Source organism: Pieris rapae, chromosome 6 (assembly GCF_905147795.1).
Source record: "Pieris rapae chromosome 6, ilPieRapa1.1, whole genome shotgun sequence".
NCBI classification, from domain to species: Eukaryota; Metazoa; Arthropoda; class Insecta; order Lepidoptera; family Pieridae; genus Pieris; species Pieris rapae.
In genome coordinates this window covers 2,250,435-2,269,566 of record NC_059514.1, presented here as the reverse complement: position 1 = coordinate 2,269,566, position 19,132 = coordinate 2,250,435, and the positions used below count along the sequence as shown (strand labels likewise).

The window sequence follows — 19,132 nt, the reverse complement described above, 5'->3', positions numbered from 1 at the left end:
TCATATATTCTCAAGAAGAGACGTGGCATAAGGAAAAATTTGAAGAAGCAGGACAGTACAAACTACAAACTACTAAATAGATATGGTAATGAATGAAGTTCTTTCTCGTCTTTGGGTGATACGACAGAACGGTTACTCGAAGTTTTGTGAAGAGTTGTGTCCAGTGCAGAATACTACGAGCAAAATCACCGCAACCTGCCACTAGTGATCACCCCGGCACGAGGTTGGCCCATCATCAACGTCCATTTTCTTTCGTGGGGTTAGACTGTTTTGGTCCTCAAAGCGTTACGATAGGCCATCATCATGAGAATAGGTATGTTGCCTTTGTTACTTGCCTTACTACTCGAGCAATCCATTTGGAGATTGCATCGTCGTTGAGAAAGATAGTGCAATTATGGTGCTGTGACGTATGATAGCAAGACAGGGTTTCCCTTCAGAAATACACAGCGATGATGCGACGAATTTCCACGGAGCTGATGCAGAACTAAGGAGGGCAGCGCATTAAATAACAAATGGTGAGGCAGAGGTAAGGGCAATACGATGGCGCTTTATACCTCTAGGTGCTACTTTTATAGGGGGAGCTTGGGAGCAAATGGTACAGTCGGTGAAGAGGAGACTGGCAGCGTCACTAAAAGAACAACACCCGTCAGAGATATTGCTTACTTTGCTTTTGGAAGCTGAATATGACGTGGTTAATAACCGACCACTAACTTCTGTATCAGTTTTACGGGAGAACACCGAAGCTTTAACACCGTTACATTTCATTCTTGGTGGTGAAGCAAGAGTTCCACAACCCGGGAGTTTTGCTGACGTTGGATTGAATCATGGGCGAAAGTGGCACATCGGCTGGCAGATATGTTTTGGTCACGCTGCACTAAAGAATATTTATTTAACGTTTTGCAGATTCGTCGAAATCCCACAGGTCGAGGGAAGATGCCAGAGCTGGGAGATTTGGTGGAGGGAACCCTGCCCAGAAATTCGTGGTCTAGGGAAAGGGTTGTGGCGACTTTTCCGGGCAAAGATGGCATCACCTGCGTAGTCGAGGTGCAAACTAAGGCTGGCATTTTAAGAAGACCCATCAAGAGGATCATCGTGCTGTTGACGGACAGTGCGCAAGACGCACTGCGGGGAGAACGTGCAGGATGAAATCGTTATTAGTTTCGTTTAATAATAAATAGTGTGATGCAATTGCGGGGGGCGGGGGCTGGACGAGCGTGTGATGTGCTATCGTCTCGTTCATTCGCCGGAGGTCACTGACCATGCCACACGCCGCACGTCACTACTTCCGCAACTGCACACTTATACGAGAATAGTCTTTTATTTATTCGCTTCGTCATCAACAGAGCTTAGTAAAAATATTGTTAGCTAGCTATTAGCAATATATAGCATTCTGGATATATGAGTGGCCATGGGCGGTGGTATTCCTTAACATCAATTGAGCCTTCTGTCTATGGGCATCCTGTTCCGCTCCAAGGCTTAGGTAATAGTGAATCATTAGTAGGTATCATATAGAACTTAATAAATAATAAGAATTCTGAGTTCAAGCATCCTGAATAAGAAATAATTTACTTCGATATTTATGAAAAATATAATTTAATAGACAATTAATATACAATCGTTATAATGTTGTAAATATTTTAAACTAAAACTCTATTTACGTCTTTAATATAGCAAATACTGTTGAATTTTTTATTGAATTCTTTGTAATTACAGCAATATGTGTAGCCCTTTGTGTAGTCTTTCCAATCAGGGTTTTTCAGCCAACCGATACTGTCACAAATGTCATTGCATAGCACGAATTTCTCAGCATCTTCTCGTGAAGAGATTTCTGGACTATTCACTTGTACTATAACGACGCATGCCTTCTTTTCCATATCGCAAACAATCTGTAAGAATTATTATTGAATTTGATAGGTATATTCAGGTCAAATATTTAAAAAAGTGAATAAAGTAGACTTGATTGGGACGGCTAATGGCGACTTTAACTCGCTCGTATATACTTACATAATATTACGTTTCGCATGTAAATAAAATACATTTTTGTAATGCGAAATAAAGTTCTTGAAACCTATTTAGACTTGTTTATACTGTTAAATATCACTTTAATGTTACAAAATAGGACAATAAATTTACGTACCTTCCAGAAATACTTAGGCACTGCTATTAACCGCCCATATCTATCAGATATAGTAATATAAGTATTAATTTTAAACGGTGTAGGCATCGACAGTTGTTCTGAAACTCCACTCCATACATTAAGTCCGTGATCCATTGTCCTTTCCAATGCAACTACACGACGCTCAATTTCCGCCCAATTCTGAGGAAATTAAAATAAATATCTATTCAAATGGATAGAGATTTATGTTAGCCTAGTGGCTTCAGGGGATTTAATCTAAATAAATAAAACAAAGTCGTTTTAGTTACACCACTTATAACTAAAGATCGGCTAGGCCGATGTTATTTATCTCTTTATTGGTGGATTCTTCTCCACTCTGAATAGCAGAATAAGTAATAAATTATATAATAGTGCAGCGAAGTATAAGTTAGCGAATAGTTTGTAAGTGCCATCACTTTACAAAACATTTATTTATTTGCAAAAAAGTTTTGTGTTGCATGTCGCGTGACGGTTGGCCGCGGAGAAGGGATAATGTGAAAGGTGCTCGTCATAGCAGCCAAAGCCAATATTGCGGCGCCTATAGTTCGCAGCAGCTGACCGTGTAGTGTATAGACTGTTATTCATTTGTGCCAGTGCTCCACACTATTTTGTTTCTTACTGTCAGTGTTTTATGTAAATGTATGTAGTTCAGTTCGGGCTACCGCTTTCAACTCTATAAGGCGCAAATTCGGCTGCTCATACAAAATTCTTCTCACCTCTATGAGCTCCCCATTACCAGCTCCTTCCATTTGACTGTTGAAGGAACGTCCCTTTGGATTTACATTATGCCTTTCTTCAACAATTGTGCAATAGTGAAAGCAATGTTTATATAAAATTATAAACGTAATATAGTTACGCAAAAATGTTCAATTTAAAATTTAACGAAGGAACGAATCAAAATCTTCTTACCCGCAATCAATAATAATGTTTTAAATCTAATAAATGTATAATCAATGCAATAACTGTGATCTAGTATATAGAGTATACAGGGACACCTTACCGCAATTACTGCAATTAATAAAGTTTTAATTATTATTATTGTAGAAACATTCAATATCTTACCACTTTGTAGTGACTCCATTGAGGTGCAACGTTCATATATTTGAAAGCAATTGCTTGCATTCCGGGAAATAGATCTTTGGGATTGACCATCTGTTGTTTTTCAAAACATCCACCATGTCTATAAAAGTCTGTCCAAGTAGATTTTGAAATATGGTTGTTTTGCTTATCACAGTCATACAAGGAATCAAAATGAAATTGCATAAAACTATCGCCTTCAAAGTCTATAGATGGCATCAAATTAGCGCAAGATTTGTGTATGACATTTCGAATATATATCGGTAATCTTGTATCTATGTTAAAGCACACTTCATAGATGGCCAAAAACTGAGAGTTAACTTCATAACCAACCATGATTATTGTATTTCTTCTTGATGCAAAGCTGCATTTGATACGCGAGTTTCTAAAAGAGGCTTTAACGGGTTCGTGACACTTTACATCTCTGTAGTCTATGTCTTGTATGTTGGTTTTAAAAATGGAATCTTTATCGCATACAGCGTTGATGGATTCACCCAAGTTAATTCCGTGATATTCGACGTAGCTGTTTCGGCAGTGCAAGAAAATAGTTTCTCTTTTGGGTATGTTAACTTTATAATCGACCACGTCAAATCTTGGTATATATTTTGATTTATTGATTGTTCCGGTTAACAATAAGGGTTCTGGTTTCGCAAAATGACTCCTGACATCTAGTGTGCAATCTAAAAATAATTTTTATATAAATTAAAATATTGCAAGTTGTATTAGAACGATATTGGTGTCCTAACTTATCTACCCAAATTTAGAATTTTTGCAGCAGAGATGGATCTAAGTTCTTCATAAAAATAATTAAACCAGTAATAAATAATAATCCCGGTAATAATTTCTCGTTGTAATTAGCAAATTATACCCAAACGGAAAAAGGCGCCAGCTCTGGCTTCACTAATACAATACAGTATATTTTAAAAGATTCCTTCAAAACTTCTCATGGCACCTCATTCAATGCTCCAATAGATGAGTTAAAAGCTTAGAGTATTAAGCCAGAAAGGAGTCGCCTTTACGCGCGTCCCCCTCTGTCAAAGTACGAACCCGCTGGACATACCCGTTATATAAAACTGTTTCTCGACCCTTCCGCGCCATTCCGGTACGACGCTTGTTAGTGTAAAGAGCTCCGACAAAAATGACTGGATGCAGTGTATTCGGCTGTAAAAAAAGGTCTGACACATCGAGTGTACAAAAAGACAACGTGACATTTCATCTGTAAGTATTTTCTTAAGTAATATTATCGAATATTATAAGAATACGTGAAAATCAAATAAATATTCATTGCCGAGTAATGCCGAGTCAATGTTGCCAGTTTATTGCAAAGTTCCGCACTATGACGTTTTTTGTGGCTTAATTTTTTATTTGCATAATTTTTTTACTAACAGATGGTACTTACATAGGGATCATATTGTTCAATGACTTAAGTAAATATGCTTTACTATTGATTATTAGTTGTCCTGTTCGTGGATTCGCTCACAAGTACTTTGAAGGTTTACCCGACACTTCAAATTTTCTTATTATACTAATGTCTTTAATTAATGAAGAAAGGGCGTGAAAAATTATAAAAATTTATCACATGAATTTATCCTAATAATGGTTATTTTCCTAAGTTGGTAGTTAGCCACACCAACGCCGGTTTACGTCATTTTAGAGAGGGGACACATTCTATTTTTTATCGATAAATTATTGAACGAATGAACAATATACTGTAATTATGGATACATTTTTTTAGTTTGAAATAAAACAGTTTTATTTTTATTATAGTATAGTAGCAATAAAAATAAATTGTTTTAATGTCAAATGATTATACAGTTACATGATGTTTTCATATTAATAAATACTTTGATTGACAATGTGTTTAGAAACCCCCTGTTGTACTTTTTAACCTCTTTGTAATAAATATTTAAGTACGTAACGTAAAACGTTAAAATATTTAAAACGTAACAACTGAATGATTGAATGAATAAATTTTATCGAACTTCCTTATCGACATGGTGGTAGCTCTAATTATCTCGGGATTGTTGCGTATGTGTGCTGTACATGTAACGTGTAAAGATACGATTTCTTTAAATGTGTGCGTTGCGGTTACTCTTGTGTAAGCAAATTAGGTTTGTGTGCGTGTGTACAAACATTGTGCAATTTGTTTCTGTAGTAAAATTTTGTCTGTGTGAGTGCCTCGTCCCCCGCCGATGTTTTGGCAGAAAAATTAATTAGCATCGTTCGAGTGATGGCGTCTCCTTTCTGGCTTAATACTCTAAGGTTAAAAGCGAAGAAACGTTCATAACACTTCGAAAATGTTCTTAGGTATTAAATATTTTAATTCTTTTTTTTAATTAATAATACTTACTAGGAGCCACAATGCTATAAGTACGCGTGATTTCTCCAAACGCATTACTCACTTCACAGATGAATGTCCCGAAATCTTTTGTACGTAGATATATCTCCGTGTTGCGTAATTTTCGTTCATTGTGATACCACACCATCTAAAATAATTGTCAAAATACAAAAAAAAGTGTTCATAGATTCCATTCGTACAATATTTTAAATTACAAATGACTATGCATAGCACAAATTATTAAATTTCTACATTCCTAGAGTTACAGCAGTGGGACTCTGGACACTAAGGTTCGAATCACGGCGCATTTAATATTCATATCGCAGCCAACTAGCTTAACCAGCCGTTAAATTAACTGCAGGCTGGTTAAGTTAATGTAAGTAAGTAACGGCCTGAGAGATTTTCAGCCGTAGCGTTGGTTAAAACATTTAATAAACTGGCTGGATAATGCTCAGGTCATTCGTACGATAGAGGCAGAAATAATAAAGATAAGCATATAACATAAGAAATTTCTTTTTAAATTGTTTGAATCAAATTGTGGGTATTACTAAATCGTTACCCAAATTTACATTCTTATTGTCACAATACTCTTCCATTTTACTTGTGTTTCATGAAAATTTGTAAAAGAAGTTTTGACACTAGCTGCTAGATGGCAAAAATTATTTGGAGATTTGGTTGTTTTCTACTTGCCTATTAAGAAATAATAATAAAGTTGTGGTGAAAAATTATTATATTTATGAATTCATGTTATTTTGGTACTGCACCGGATTTCTTAACTTCTGATGTTATTTTCACAGGTGTTTATCCTTTTTCTAACATGTTTATGAGTCTTTCAAGGTCGCTGTTTTAATATTTTTGATCTTTATAACAAATAAAATGAAATCAAATGGAATCTAAAATAACATGACCTTTTTATTGAAAAGGGGGCAACCGGGCAGGAGTTCACGTGATGTCAATTGATACCATCGCCCATCGGCATTCTAAATGCTGGAGGGCTCCCGAGTGCATTGCCGGCCTTTTAAATTTACCTGAGGTGTAGGGTAGCCTGTCGCCTCACAACTTAGCAACACATCATAGTCTTCCACGTAATCGATTGTTGTAAGCTCGTTCGTAACAAACTCTGGAGCTAAGCATACAGAGATCTTAATTTGATAATTGTTAGACTCCAAAAGATTGCTGACTCTGCATGTGTATACGTCTGATTCGGTCGGTCTTCCAAACAAAGTCAAAGTAGTGTCAGGTAGTAAACTTTTACCCTATAAAAATAAAAAAAAAGATGTTAATTATTTGTCAAAGATATTACTGTGTTAGTTAGCTAGGGGTTATAGAGCCACACGCCAATTTATCATATTAATTACGTACCTTATACCATCGCACTGAGTCCAATTTACTGTGTGGCAATTTACACTTGATGTCACTTATTTTATCTTTATGTATACACAGTTCGTTCGTCACGACATCAAGCTCTGGTGATGCTGAAAATAATTAAAAAAAAAACGGACTATTATGTTTAATAATTGCCAGTAATATATAACATGAACTATTCAATATGACCAAGTGGCCTACAGGTTTGATTGTTATAATAAAATTTTCTATGTTGTATACCTTTTTTCTATTTTTAGTGTGGTTTTTTCTGCAAACAGAATAAAAAAAGAGATAAAGAAAATTACCTTACACCATAGTTATCAATCATAATATGATGATACATACAGACATATTATAGACCTATGTGGTCTATGCGATTTATTACTATGGTACCTAAAAGAAATAAAAAAAACTTACATAAAATGTCAACTTCAAATATCTCACTTGCAACTCCAAACTTGTTTGTCGCTTTGCAGATCAGACTACCCGCAACACCACTATCTATGTCTCTTATTATTAATGTTCTATTTTCGACGAAATAATTTGTACCTGTATTTAAAAATAATATGTCATTTTTCGATCAGTTGAAAGCTTTTTACTAGAACCTTTCAGAATTTCTTGTTATCATTGATTCAATTTTTTTTCGTATTCTAAATTAGCATAGTATGCACGAATATAAAATTCTAACATAAAGGGTTTAAAATTGTTTGGGTTTATTGAATATGTATGTATATAAATATCCATGCATGCTAAAAACTTAAGTCATTTGTTTCAGGTTATGAGAAAATTCATTTATCGCCAGTCCCAGTTTAGGTGTTACAACAAATCAAACTCAAACCGTGAAATACATGTATGGGTGAATGTATGTGAACGGGTGTGTGTGTATGTATGTAATCCTGTGTCGAGTTGTAGGCTGTTTTATTTTGATATAATTTAAGTAAATTAATATTACCCAAAGCAAGAGGTAATCCATCTTTCATCCATAAAATATCCGGCTTCGGATGTCCGGTGGCGTAACAAGGTATTTTCAAAGATATATCTCCAACAACAGCCGTAAATTTTCTCGAAATAAAATTATTCACAATCGATGGGGGAGCTGTTTTATAATAAAAATTATGTAATTATCACTTACATATATGTAATCTTGCATATATTTTATTCTGCTTTTCTTTATTTCTGTTCAAACAAAAGTGGCAAATTGGTGCTTATGAAGGAAGGAACCTATACTGTTCTTCCAAGATTTGTTTACTTCAGAAAAATTTTCGTTCTTATACCAGCCCTGAGGTTCATCAACGGGCGTCAGGGCAGAATACAAAATACCATCCGTATCACCTCGACGTCCGTCGTTCCACAATAAAGGGTCCCTCAAGAAAGGAGTGTACCAAGTCTTAAAAGGCCGGCATGGCACTTGCGAGCTTCGAGCGAGGCAATGTGAGTTTCCATGGGCGGCGGTATCAGTTATCGTCAAATAAGCCTCATACTCATTAGCCTCTTATTACAAAATAGAAGGATCTCATATATGGAAGGAATAAACAGTCAGTTTGGAAGCTAAATTACCATCAACATAAACTTCATAGTATATTTTGACATCGTCATTGCTGTTCTGTGCTGTGCAAATGTAATAACCCGCTTGTTTGAGTAATATGTTGTCCAATGCATATGTATTATTATCAAAGGTTGAGCTAAAATAATAAATAAATTTATCTTAAATATCCGACGGTTTCTTAAATATAATTAGGGCCTGTTTCACAATGTATGGATAAAGTGCCAAATAGCTATGCAACACATAAATTATTCGAAAGATAAAAGTTCCAAATAAGATACTTCGAATTTCATGACGTTTAGCGCTATCTGACAGTCGTGAAACGCAAAAATACTATTTATCATACCAATAAGTAACAAATAGCTTATTTGGAACTTATCCGGACATTGTGAAACAGGCCCTTAGAGTAATAAAAGTAGCGCCGTTTAAGTCTGGGCTTAAGATTTCTGTATCTGTTTCATTCTGATTATTTGATTTTTTTTCTAATAGGCAAGCTGTAGAAGGATCAAATAAATGCCGGTTTCCTAACGATGTTTTCCTTCACTGATCGTGAATTTAATGTGAACATAAACAGAAAGTCGATTCATTCACAAGCGGGGTTAAAGCACACGGCCTCCGGGACGAAATTCACGCGTTGGAGCCACTTAGCCAACACTTCCAATGGAGTAATAACTCTTATTCTTTGTTGAATATTATATGAAGTCTGTAACGACTTGGAGTTGAGTACATGTTTAACTAGTGTAGTGTAGTTATTTTAGCAGTATCATCGGCAAAGGTCAGGATTATGTTATTTCTAGTTCAGGAATATCGCATTTGTATAAGAGGTACAGGATCGGACCTAATACACTCCCTTACGGCACCCCAGCTTTTATTTGTTTCTGAATAATCATCTTCTTGTCTTACCCTAAACATTCATTGTGTTAAATATGGTTCAAGGATATTTTAAAATTGACGAGGCAGTAGTTTCTTTAATTTATAAACAAGTCTTCGGTTCCACACTTTGTCAAATGGCTGAGCTACATCCAGAAAAACCGTGGAGCAGACTTTTTGGTCTTCTAGTGCTATTTCAATATTATTTGTAATTCTATTAACCTTCTCTATGAGAATGTTTTTCTCTGAAATCGAATTGGTAATCCGGTATGAGCTGCTTTTTGGCAATAAGGGGGTTGAGACGTTTGAGAAAAAGTTTCCCAAATAATTTTGCTATAGTGATAGTAAGATTTGTTACTTCATGTTGTTGTTTTCCTGGCTTGGAATAATTATAACTTCCGCAATTTTCCACATACTGGGAGCATATTCAAGTCGAAATGAGGCATTAATACAGGTGGTCATTTTAACTACGGCTTTACGGGAAAGATGTTGTAGTACCTCACCCGTAATGAAATCATAACCGGGCGCCTTTTTTAATTAAAAATTTAATTTCCCTTAAAACTTCTTTTGGTGTGACTAAACGGATATTTAGCTCTTCTAACGATGTTTCTTCAAAGTCAAGTGAATCTTCTTCATCCATTTGAAATAGGTGATCAACAAACCTCCTAACTTTTTGCTTTTTACCCTTACTTTTTACTTGCATCCCAATTCCCATTAGACTCTCGTTAGGGAGAAATATGTTTTTTTAATATTTCTTATCGCTTTCCAGATGGAGTAGTTGGTGAAACCATCAGAAGTTAATTGGTTGATGTATCTTTTTATTGAAGTATCTTTATATATTTAATCTTTCCTTCCTTAATATTTCTTCCTTATATATTTAATCCTTAGTTGTTTAGTAAGGTTATTCAGATGTTTTCAGTACATCTTGCAATGCCACCTTTTTCTTTTAGCTCGATTTATCTTTATTAGATTTATAATCTCTTTTGGGAAGTAGTTGTTTTGTACATTTTTCTTAAATTTTGGATAATTTGCACTAAGCAGCTTCTTGGATGTTTTTTGTAAATTTATTTACTTCTAATTCTAATTGTTCCTCAGTCTATTATGTCTACCACATTCTCAAGATAAATTTAGAAGCTGTCCCAGTCCGTTAGCGCGTTCACGAGAGAACGGACTGGCTCTTTCCTTTTTCAATTCAATGTACTTTTGCGCAATTAAAATACTCGTTCATAAATTAAAACTTTGAAGAGATTTGCGCCATTTTCTATCCGGTTTCCTATCGTATATATGACTTCGCTAGATTAAATTGTCTCTGTATGGATGCACTTTATTAATTAGAATATTTACTTGCATCCTAACAAAAGTGAGTAACTATTTTAATACAAATTATAAAATGGAGAGATTGACAGTTTAGCCATACCTATAGGCAATGTATTTGTTTCTCGAGTTTATAAGACTACCGTAATCTGTATCTGTAAAGAAGTTACTTTTTAGTACCTTATTATTTTCTCACAGCAACCCAGGAAAGGCTTATACAACCATTTGACTGTTGGTTTTGGTGTTCCTTCGGCGACACAGTCCAAACGAACGCTACTGCCGACACCCAATTCATATACGCGTCTATGTGGTGGCTTTATTGATGCTGGAACTGTGGAAAGTCAGATGTTAACTCATTCAGTGGTATTTTGTTAATTAACGTTATAATAATATATAAATAACAGGTAAATAGAAAACTAAAGAATTTAGAATGTTTGGTATATTTAGTAGCAACATTTTCTCGCTAGACTAAGTATTTTTGTTTCACTTATGTTCAACCATTGTTTCTCTATGAATCGTTTAATTAATTAAATTGTTTTGGTCATACAATAAAATTCAATAGAAATAAGAGATTGTTAAGTAATAATTAATTACTCTTTTATGATGTGAAACTTTTAAGTTTAAAGTATTTAAGGAGACGCAGAAATTATTTTATTCTTGAACGGTTTTTATAGCAATTTTTTTATCACTTCTCCTCATGCCTTAATCTAATTTGTCATAAAGTGAAGTTTGTCAAGAGATGACATACTCAATTCCAAATAATCTGCGACTATCGTTGTTCGAGAGTAAGTTGAACACGCTTAAAAAAAGAAGTGATCGGTTAATGTTGTAGCTAAAAGACCACATGAGTTATTCGGTGAGGGCCTGAAAACTATACGTAACAGAAACTATTAAATACTTACTAAAAACAGTAACATCTACATGAACCTCTTTATTGGCGTCGCCGAGGCGATTAGATGCTTCACATTTGTACACACCCGTATCGCTAATAGTTGCAATGAAACTAAAACAATGAATTTGTACAAAATTAGTAAAAATTTATTTACATGTATTTTTACTTCTATACCTATGGAGAAGTATAAATTTGTGTAAATTGTAATATTTTTTTTTAAAAAGAAATGCTATGCAACTTCTAGACATGGTACAATGATACTTTATTTTCAAAGAATTACATTTACATTACAAAAATTTAGAGTACTTTGTACTTCGTGTTATGAAATTATTTGTAAATAATCTATATTAAATAATAATATTTGTTTCTAACAATATGAACAATATTATTTACAAAAGTGCAGATAGACATCGATGTTAACTCGCATTTTGTGACTAATTAAGAATAATGTATGTTGTTAAATATATTTTTCTTTAAAAGTTATTATTTGAAAAAAAGTTATTATTTATTTTACACTTAATCCTGAAGCTTGAGAAGTGCTCAGGAGACTTCTGTGCTTCTGGAAGGAGCTAGGCTGGCTAAAGTAGCCAGGGCTTTACGCAAAACGAACCAAATTTGAGTCTAGTTGGGGAAATTGAGTCCACCTACCTAATACCGAAAACCTACTAGTCAAGATTCTCGTCAGAAATTTATCGCCTAGCTATTAATCACTGACAAATCTTGTATGACATAATCGTAGGTCAGAATTTTGTTCTTATCTGTATGTAATCGTTTGTTACGATAATGCTATTGCGATTATTTGTGATAGTCGCGTACAATTTCTCTCCATCTAAATGGGCCTTTAGCATCCTTCGTAGAGCGAACCACAACGCACTCACGAGCCCTCAAGCGAGAGTGTACATGAGCGGCGGTATCACTTAACAACCAATTAGCTTTAGCGTTTGCCCACAATCCTATTAGGAAAGCGATTAATAATGTAATTTAAGTTTACCTTAAGGTATGATTTCTGTAAATGTTGTATCGCCCACCGCTAGTGATTTCCCACCCTTCGTAAAACCATCTCACACTTGGTAAAGGTAAGCCAATGACGTCACAGTCTATACTAACAAGTTCTCCGACTATGACAGAAGCTTTGTCCAAACCCGTAAGTATGTATGGAGGATCTAAAAGATAAGCAAAACTTTATAAGAAACAAAAATCAGTGGCGCTACAACCTTTTTAGGTCTGAGTCTCAGAATTCCGTATCGGTTTCATGCTCATTTGTCAATCTTATAGGCAACTGGGTGATCAGCCTCCGGAGTCTGACAAAAGCCGTCGACTTCTTGGCTTTATAGCAAGCCGACTTTCCTTTTACGATGTTTTCCTTCAAACTTCGACCGAATGTTAAATACGCACATATAAAGGGTTGGATTACGAAATACATCGCCTGAATTTGATGATACTTATTATGTAGGTATTTTGCGGGACCTTAATTGGAAATTAATTTTGGCTGCCGGAGTTCCGTCGAAGTATAAAAAAAACATATTTGATTATGTGTATTGTACTGAAATTCAATAAACGAAACGTACATTTTATACTTTTCCTCAGTTATTATAATATTTCAAGCAGAAAAGCAATTTTATTGTATTTCAAAAGATGTTAAACGAAACGCAAATCGCTTTTATGAATATGAATGAAGATATTGACAGAAATTAAACTGACAGATTCAATCTGATACTCTCAAGTGTACGTGAAGATGCTTCTGCGTTTATGTCATTTGAATTTTTTTTATCTTGGCAACTAATATAATCGAGGTGATTCAATTATAGCACTATTAAATAATAGTTACTACAGAGAGTTATTTCAAATGCGTAGGGTCCCGGGCGGAGGGCTTTGGTTCGTAAGGTTGGTGACATTTCCCGTATCGCCGCAGCTGTTCAAAAAACCTATAATTATCTATTGTTAGGTCAGGTTAGAATCATTTTGTTAAGCTATTGCATATATTTTATCCTAGGCATTGAGCGCGGCGACCGAATCAAGAAATTTCGCAACGAAAATAACCTAACACACTATGACGTAATAAAGGTGCGCCCAATATACATTGGAGCAGGACAGAACGCATACTGCGTGTCACATCTCTCTGACGAGATCGGTAACGTTAACGCTTACGTTAGTAAGCGCGGCCGGTACGCGTTAGACAGGAGACAGACTATAAAGGCTTATTAGTCTGTGTCTGGTAGATTGAATTAATGTCAAAGAAAAAAAAATACTGCATAAATGAAAAATAAATAAACAATCGTGGCAGTCCCCGAGTGCCACACGTTTTTTTTTTAAATTATCTTTTAAAATAGCTGTTTCCGGCACTTGGAAGGGCATGTAAAACCTTACCCCTCTTACTCCCCCATTCCCACTTGGGACCCCCAATTCGGGCGAAGTGTTGCTGTGTACACCATTGTGTGTCCATTGGGGCACAGCCGAGGACCGAACTTATGATCTCAGGGATGACAGTCGCACGCTGAAGCAAATAGATCAACAGTTCTCTAAACTTAACTTTATGGAAACGTTTGTTTTAGTGTTAAAGTAATTAGATAATTGTTTAGTAATATAAGTTATTTTACTGTAATATTTTAAAATTATAATTAAAACTTACGTAGGACATACACTTGTATGTCGGCTGAATCGAAGCCTTTCGGATTATAAGCTTTACATTTGTATATACCAGTATCCCCTATACCCAACTTGTTTATATGTAACGTTTTTCCGGTAATCGGCAATTTCGTAAATTTATTCGATAATCGATGTTTGTAGAACCATTGGATGGAAGGCTTTGGTTTTCCTTTTGTAACCCTGTAATAGACAAAAAGGTTATATCTAAACTCTCTCTAAACATATTTGAATTACGAACGTAAAAACATTTTACAGTATACACGTACGTTGATGTAAACAGACTTTCTAAAATAATAAAGAAAAAGCTTGAATGACTTTTATTTATAAATAATTAAACACTGATAAATATATAGTGAGTTACAAAAAGTTTGAGTTCTAATTTTTCAACGTTTAACGCACGAGTGCTTTCATACCCCCTCCATGGTAGCGTTAAACGTTTAACGCAACCTTGTTGGAAATCACAATAGAAATTTCACTTCAAAAATAAATTAGATATATAAAGACATCTAAACATGTAACCAAAACTGTCAATGTCAAATGTCCTCATGTCTTTTCCTGCGTGTTTTACTGAACATTAAAATACCTGCAAAATATGTTTAGACTTTGCCCCCACTCTTTGAAATACTCATTTACATATGCATCGATCTTCGGAGCTTCTGACAAAGGTTTGAAAGCAATCGATTTTTCATCCAATCCCATCAAATTAGTTGCTTTACAAATAAAAATATTGTCTAGATCGTTCATTGTTTCAAATATACTGACGTACGATGATACGTTGTTTGATATTTTCTGTAACAATAAGTACTTAAATTATATCGCCGGGAGTCGAAAACTCGCCGTGGAGTATCCAGACAAAAATATGTTTAATATTATTTGGATTATACAGATATGAGTAAAGTAAGTCTAAATACTTGTATTTTATTAAGTTTTTAATTTTTTTTACAATATACCAAAATCATTCAACTTACATGGCCAGTATAAAATACGCCAGCAGCGTCAAACAAAGTAATCTCCGGTTCAGGAAAACCTTTAACATTGCAGGTTATTTGAATTTTTGAGGTTTTCTCATTGTTTGTGATTTTCAATACCGCTATTATTGGCATCACTTCTTTTTCACTGTCAGTTCCTAAAAGCCATTGAATAAAACTTTTAAAATTTTCTTTATTTAAGTTGATGTCATTGTCATTTGCAAAAGTGTCCAATTTTGTGGGTATTGTTACTGTACTTTCTCTACTAGTCAAAGTTGATTTACCCCCAAAGCATGTTCTTTATTTTATTGTTTGGGATTTATAAAAATTATGCTGAAACTTTTTGATTCGTGCGTATTCCACTTCGCGGCTGACCAGGACATCGTCGTTCCACAACTTAGCGTTCCTATGGGCAGTTTTTGCCGCGCACCATCACTATGTGAAACCAGGTTTCTTTAATAAAATCAAATAATTGATCTTCTTTAATAAAATCCCAGAGGCTTTTTATCTATTTTGAGCATTTTAATAAATTTAAGAAATTTATTACATAAAAACGCCGTGTAAAAAGAATTACTATAAAGTTAGCGCCTATCTAGTTGATAATACAGCCTGGGACTAGTGTTGGTCAGGCTACTTCTAATTTATTTGCTATATTTGTTTTAAATTAAGTATATTTTGATGATTTGCTTTTTTAAAAGAGTATCGAGAGAATTTTAAGTCGGCTTCTTCTCTCGGCCTACACCCTCTCTCTTCTTTGCCGATGAGTAGGGATGCCTACAGGTTCAATTTAATGACGTGGTAATTGATACTTTGATGATCTTATGTTCCAAAATAAATGTATTTTATTTTTTATTTATCATAGATGACATACTCAATTAGTAATAATCTGCTACTACAGTTGTTCGAGAGTAAGTTGAACTCGCTTACAAAAAGATGTGATTGCGTCATATTATATACGTAACCGAAACTATTAAAATACTTACTAAAAAGTTTGACATCTACATGAACCTCTTTATTGGCGTCGCCAAGGCGATTAGATGCTTCACATTTGTACACACCCGTATCGCTAACAGTTGCAATGAAACTAGAACAATAACTTTTTTTGTTAACATTCAATGTAGTAAAAATAAATGTACATGTCGCACACCCAGATCAATACTGCACTAAGTCAAAATATAACTTTTTTGAGTATCGACTAAAAACTGTTTTATCATATAAGATGTAAAGTTATTACTAAGATTTTTTAAATATTGTGTAAATAACCAAATGCTTATCAATAAACATTAGTTAATTACTGTAAAAAAACTCACATAAAGTGTTTAATCCTTACTTTTCGAGTTAATTCACTGTTGTAAAACTATTGAACCAATAAAATAAAAATTATTTCTATTTACTCCGTTCTTACTGATTGATTCTGAAATAATGCAGTGTAATCCTATCATAATATATTTGGTCGTAAATATTCAACAAAGAATTATCTGTTTCAATTTCAAGAATGTATTCATAAAACAGTAAATAAAACAATAGAATCTATGAAAATCAGCATGCACTTTTATTATATACTGTGACAGTGTGATCAGCTATATTATGTTATGAAGAAAAACAGTCTTACATGTTTGGGGTCTAAAAAAAAGCAATCTTAAACCAAAAATTAATGTAACATCACAAGTTTACTTTCATAATTATCTATTGACTACCTTAAACTTTCTATAAAAAATAAAATAATCACAGGATACTTAGATATGACATTTTCAATTCAATGAAGGAAATTAATTTTCCTGTAAGTGCTGTGCTACTTTAAATTCAATGCTGTCTTGTAACTGAGTTGACATAATTAGTAGGAAAAATATATTTTTTAATTAATTCCATTATATCGCTCTTTTTGTTTTCAGCCACAGGTTGTTTTTCTGTATATGCTTTAAGAAATTGCGGAGAAAAGTTTTGATCTTTGTAGCGCCTTCTAACACAAACTTTCTTAAAATTAGTCTCACTGTACGATGTTTTATAGAAGAAACTCAAAGGATATTGCTTTTCAACGCGAAGTTGCTTGATGTCAATCCACTTGACTTGGTTATTGTCCTCATCCACATTAAAATTATTGCCCCAAGATTCCTGAAGGGCTTTCAGGTCATAAAAGTTATTGTGTAAAAGTTCTTTTACATGATACGGCTCTCCTGTTTTCTTCGCAGTACGAATTAAAGTAGCATATTGCTGTGGGCAATAAATAGGAACAGATTTTAAGTATCTTTTAATCTATTTTTCTATTACACTGTGGACATTGACCCCTTCGTTTCGAGAATGCCCGCGGAAGAAATTATGTCTTATGGAATTAACTGTAAGCATGTTGTTAACTGCGTAAGCATAGAAAGATAGTCAGTATTTGTTTTTTTGTTGCCGAAAGCAATTGTCGCTATAGAATATGACATCACATCATTATTAGGATCCTTTTTTGCAAGTATCAACTCAATGTATGCAAGGACACAACTCCCGATCTCACTTGCACCGCGCTCCGCTTCGGTTTCGGGTATCTTCTGCCGATGGGCATGGTCTATTGGATTCATTGTCAGATGAGCACTTTGAGCTGCTAGAGCTTGATGACGATGAGCCTGAGTCTGAAGAGGTACTTGAGCAGGAAGACGAAGATACCCGTCTAGGTATTACAGGTGGCCGGAATTTTTGTATTTTTCGGATAGAAAAAGTAGGATCCGTTCCGATCCGAATCATCTATAAAATCTCTTTCATTACTCTTTTCGGGTGTCAAAGACTTATTTGAAGCTACAATAGATGATACCTCGAGAGCTGATGCTGCAACAGGTGATACCGTGATAGTTAATCAGGTAACTGGTGATACCACGATTGATGATGGTGATGCATCTAAATTTTTGCTTCATTTTCAACACAAATTTCTATTTTTCTTTGTGAAGTGGTTGACGCAGCCTCGATTGCCGTTGCTTCCAATGCCTTTTCAAGCAACAATAGACCCCGACCCTTCATCATCTGCCAAATAACATAAAATATTCAATTTCATTCACTAATACTGCATTATCTCAAAAAATATGTTAAATCTTCTTAAAAATAAATTCTAAAACCAATTTTCAAAAGTATTCTTTTAGTTTAGATAATAAGTAGTAATTCTGAGTATTAAAAAATAATATATTGCTCTATTTCCAGAAATTATAACATTATTCACGTTTACCATCAATAGTGCATTATTTAACTAATTTTCAGCTTTATCAAACAACACTGTACTATTTTTGAATAATTAAAAAAATATAACATACCCTCATCACCAATACAGTATTATTTAGAAATACTATCAAAACAGCAGAAGCAGGAAATTCACCAACACTGCATTAAATCTAAATAATTCGGAGTAATTTTCTACTTCATTCAACAATACTTAACCATTACAAAATAATTCACTGTTACGTAACGTCACTATATGCTGCTTCTATAAAGGAACAAGTTGCAACTCGAATTAGATTCTTATTCGTGGTACGACTAGGCAGTTATTCATTCACCAAAAGAGACTTAGCACGACATCTGTTGGCTGTTTTAGCAAATAAAGATATGGCTGTCTTTGTGGTATGTGCGGGAAAAAAATGCCTATTTAACTATATAAATAAGTCGATTCGGGGATTTTTTGACTTAGTGCAGTATTGATCTGGGTGTGCGATGTATATCTACTTCTGGAGTTGTATAAATTTATGTAAATTGTAATTATTTTTTTAAAAAGAAATGCTATACAACTTTTAGACATGGTTCAATGATACTTTATTTTTCAAAGAATTATATTCACTTAATGAGAAAATTTAGAGTAGGTTAGTTATGTACTTCTTGTTATGAAATTATTTGTAAATAAGCTATATTAATTAAAAATATTTGTTGCTAACAATATGAACAATATTATTTACCAAAGTGCAGATAGGCATCGTTGTTACTCGAATTCTGTGACTAATTAATA

The 19,132-nt window shown here is 34.2% G+C and overlaps 1 protein-coding gene across 1 annotated transcript in view; it reads right to left on the bottom strand.

Annotated features, from left to right (window-relative positions):
- Positions 1 to 1,627: 1,627 nt before the first annotated feature.
- Positions 1,628 to 19,132, bottom strand: part of LOC110994325 (hemicentin-1-like) — an 87,692-nt gene continuing 70,187 nt past the window's right edge. The window contains exons 49-63 of the mRNA XM_045628680.1: positions 15,169 to 15,326; positions 14,784 to 14,989; positions 14,184 to 14,380; positions 12,546 to 12,717; positions 11,565 to 11,665; positions 10,843 to 10,993; positions 8,493 to 8,617; positions 7,888 to 8,031; positions 7,353 to 7,484; positions 6,933 to 7,045; positions 6,599 to 6,826; positions 5,583 to 5,718; positions 3,218 to 3,912; positions 2,138 to 2,317; positions 1,628 to 1,886 (exon numbers count right to left, since the gene is read on the bottom strand). Coding sequence (XP_045484636.1) covers positions 1,638 to 1,886; positions 2,138 to 2,317; positions 3,218 to 3,912; positions 5,583 to 5,718; positions 6,599 to 6,826; positions 6,933 to 7,045; positions 7,353 to 7,484; positions 7,888 to 8,031; positions 8,493 to 8,617; positions 10,843 to 10,993; positions 11,565 to 11,665; positions 12,546 to 12,717; positions 14,184 to 14,380; positions 14,784 to 14,989; positions 15,169 to 15,326 — 2,987 coding nt within the window. The 3' untranslated portion in view covers positions 1,628 to 1,637. The remainder of the gene's footprint in view (positions 1,887 to 2,137; positions 2,318 to 3,217; positions 3,913 to 5,582; positions 5,719 to 6,598; positions 6,827 to 6,932; positions 7,046 to 7,352; positions 7,485 to 7,887; positions 8,032 to 8,492; positions 8,618 to 10,842; positions 10,994 to 11,564; positions 11,666 to 12,545; positions 12,718 to 14,183; positions 14,381 to 14,783; positions 14,990 to 15,168; positions 15,327 to 19,132) is intronic.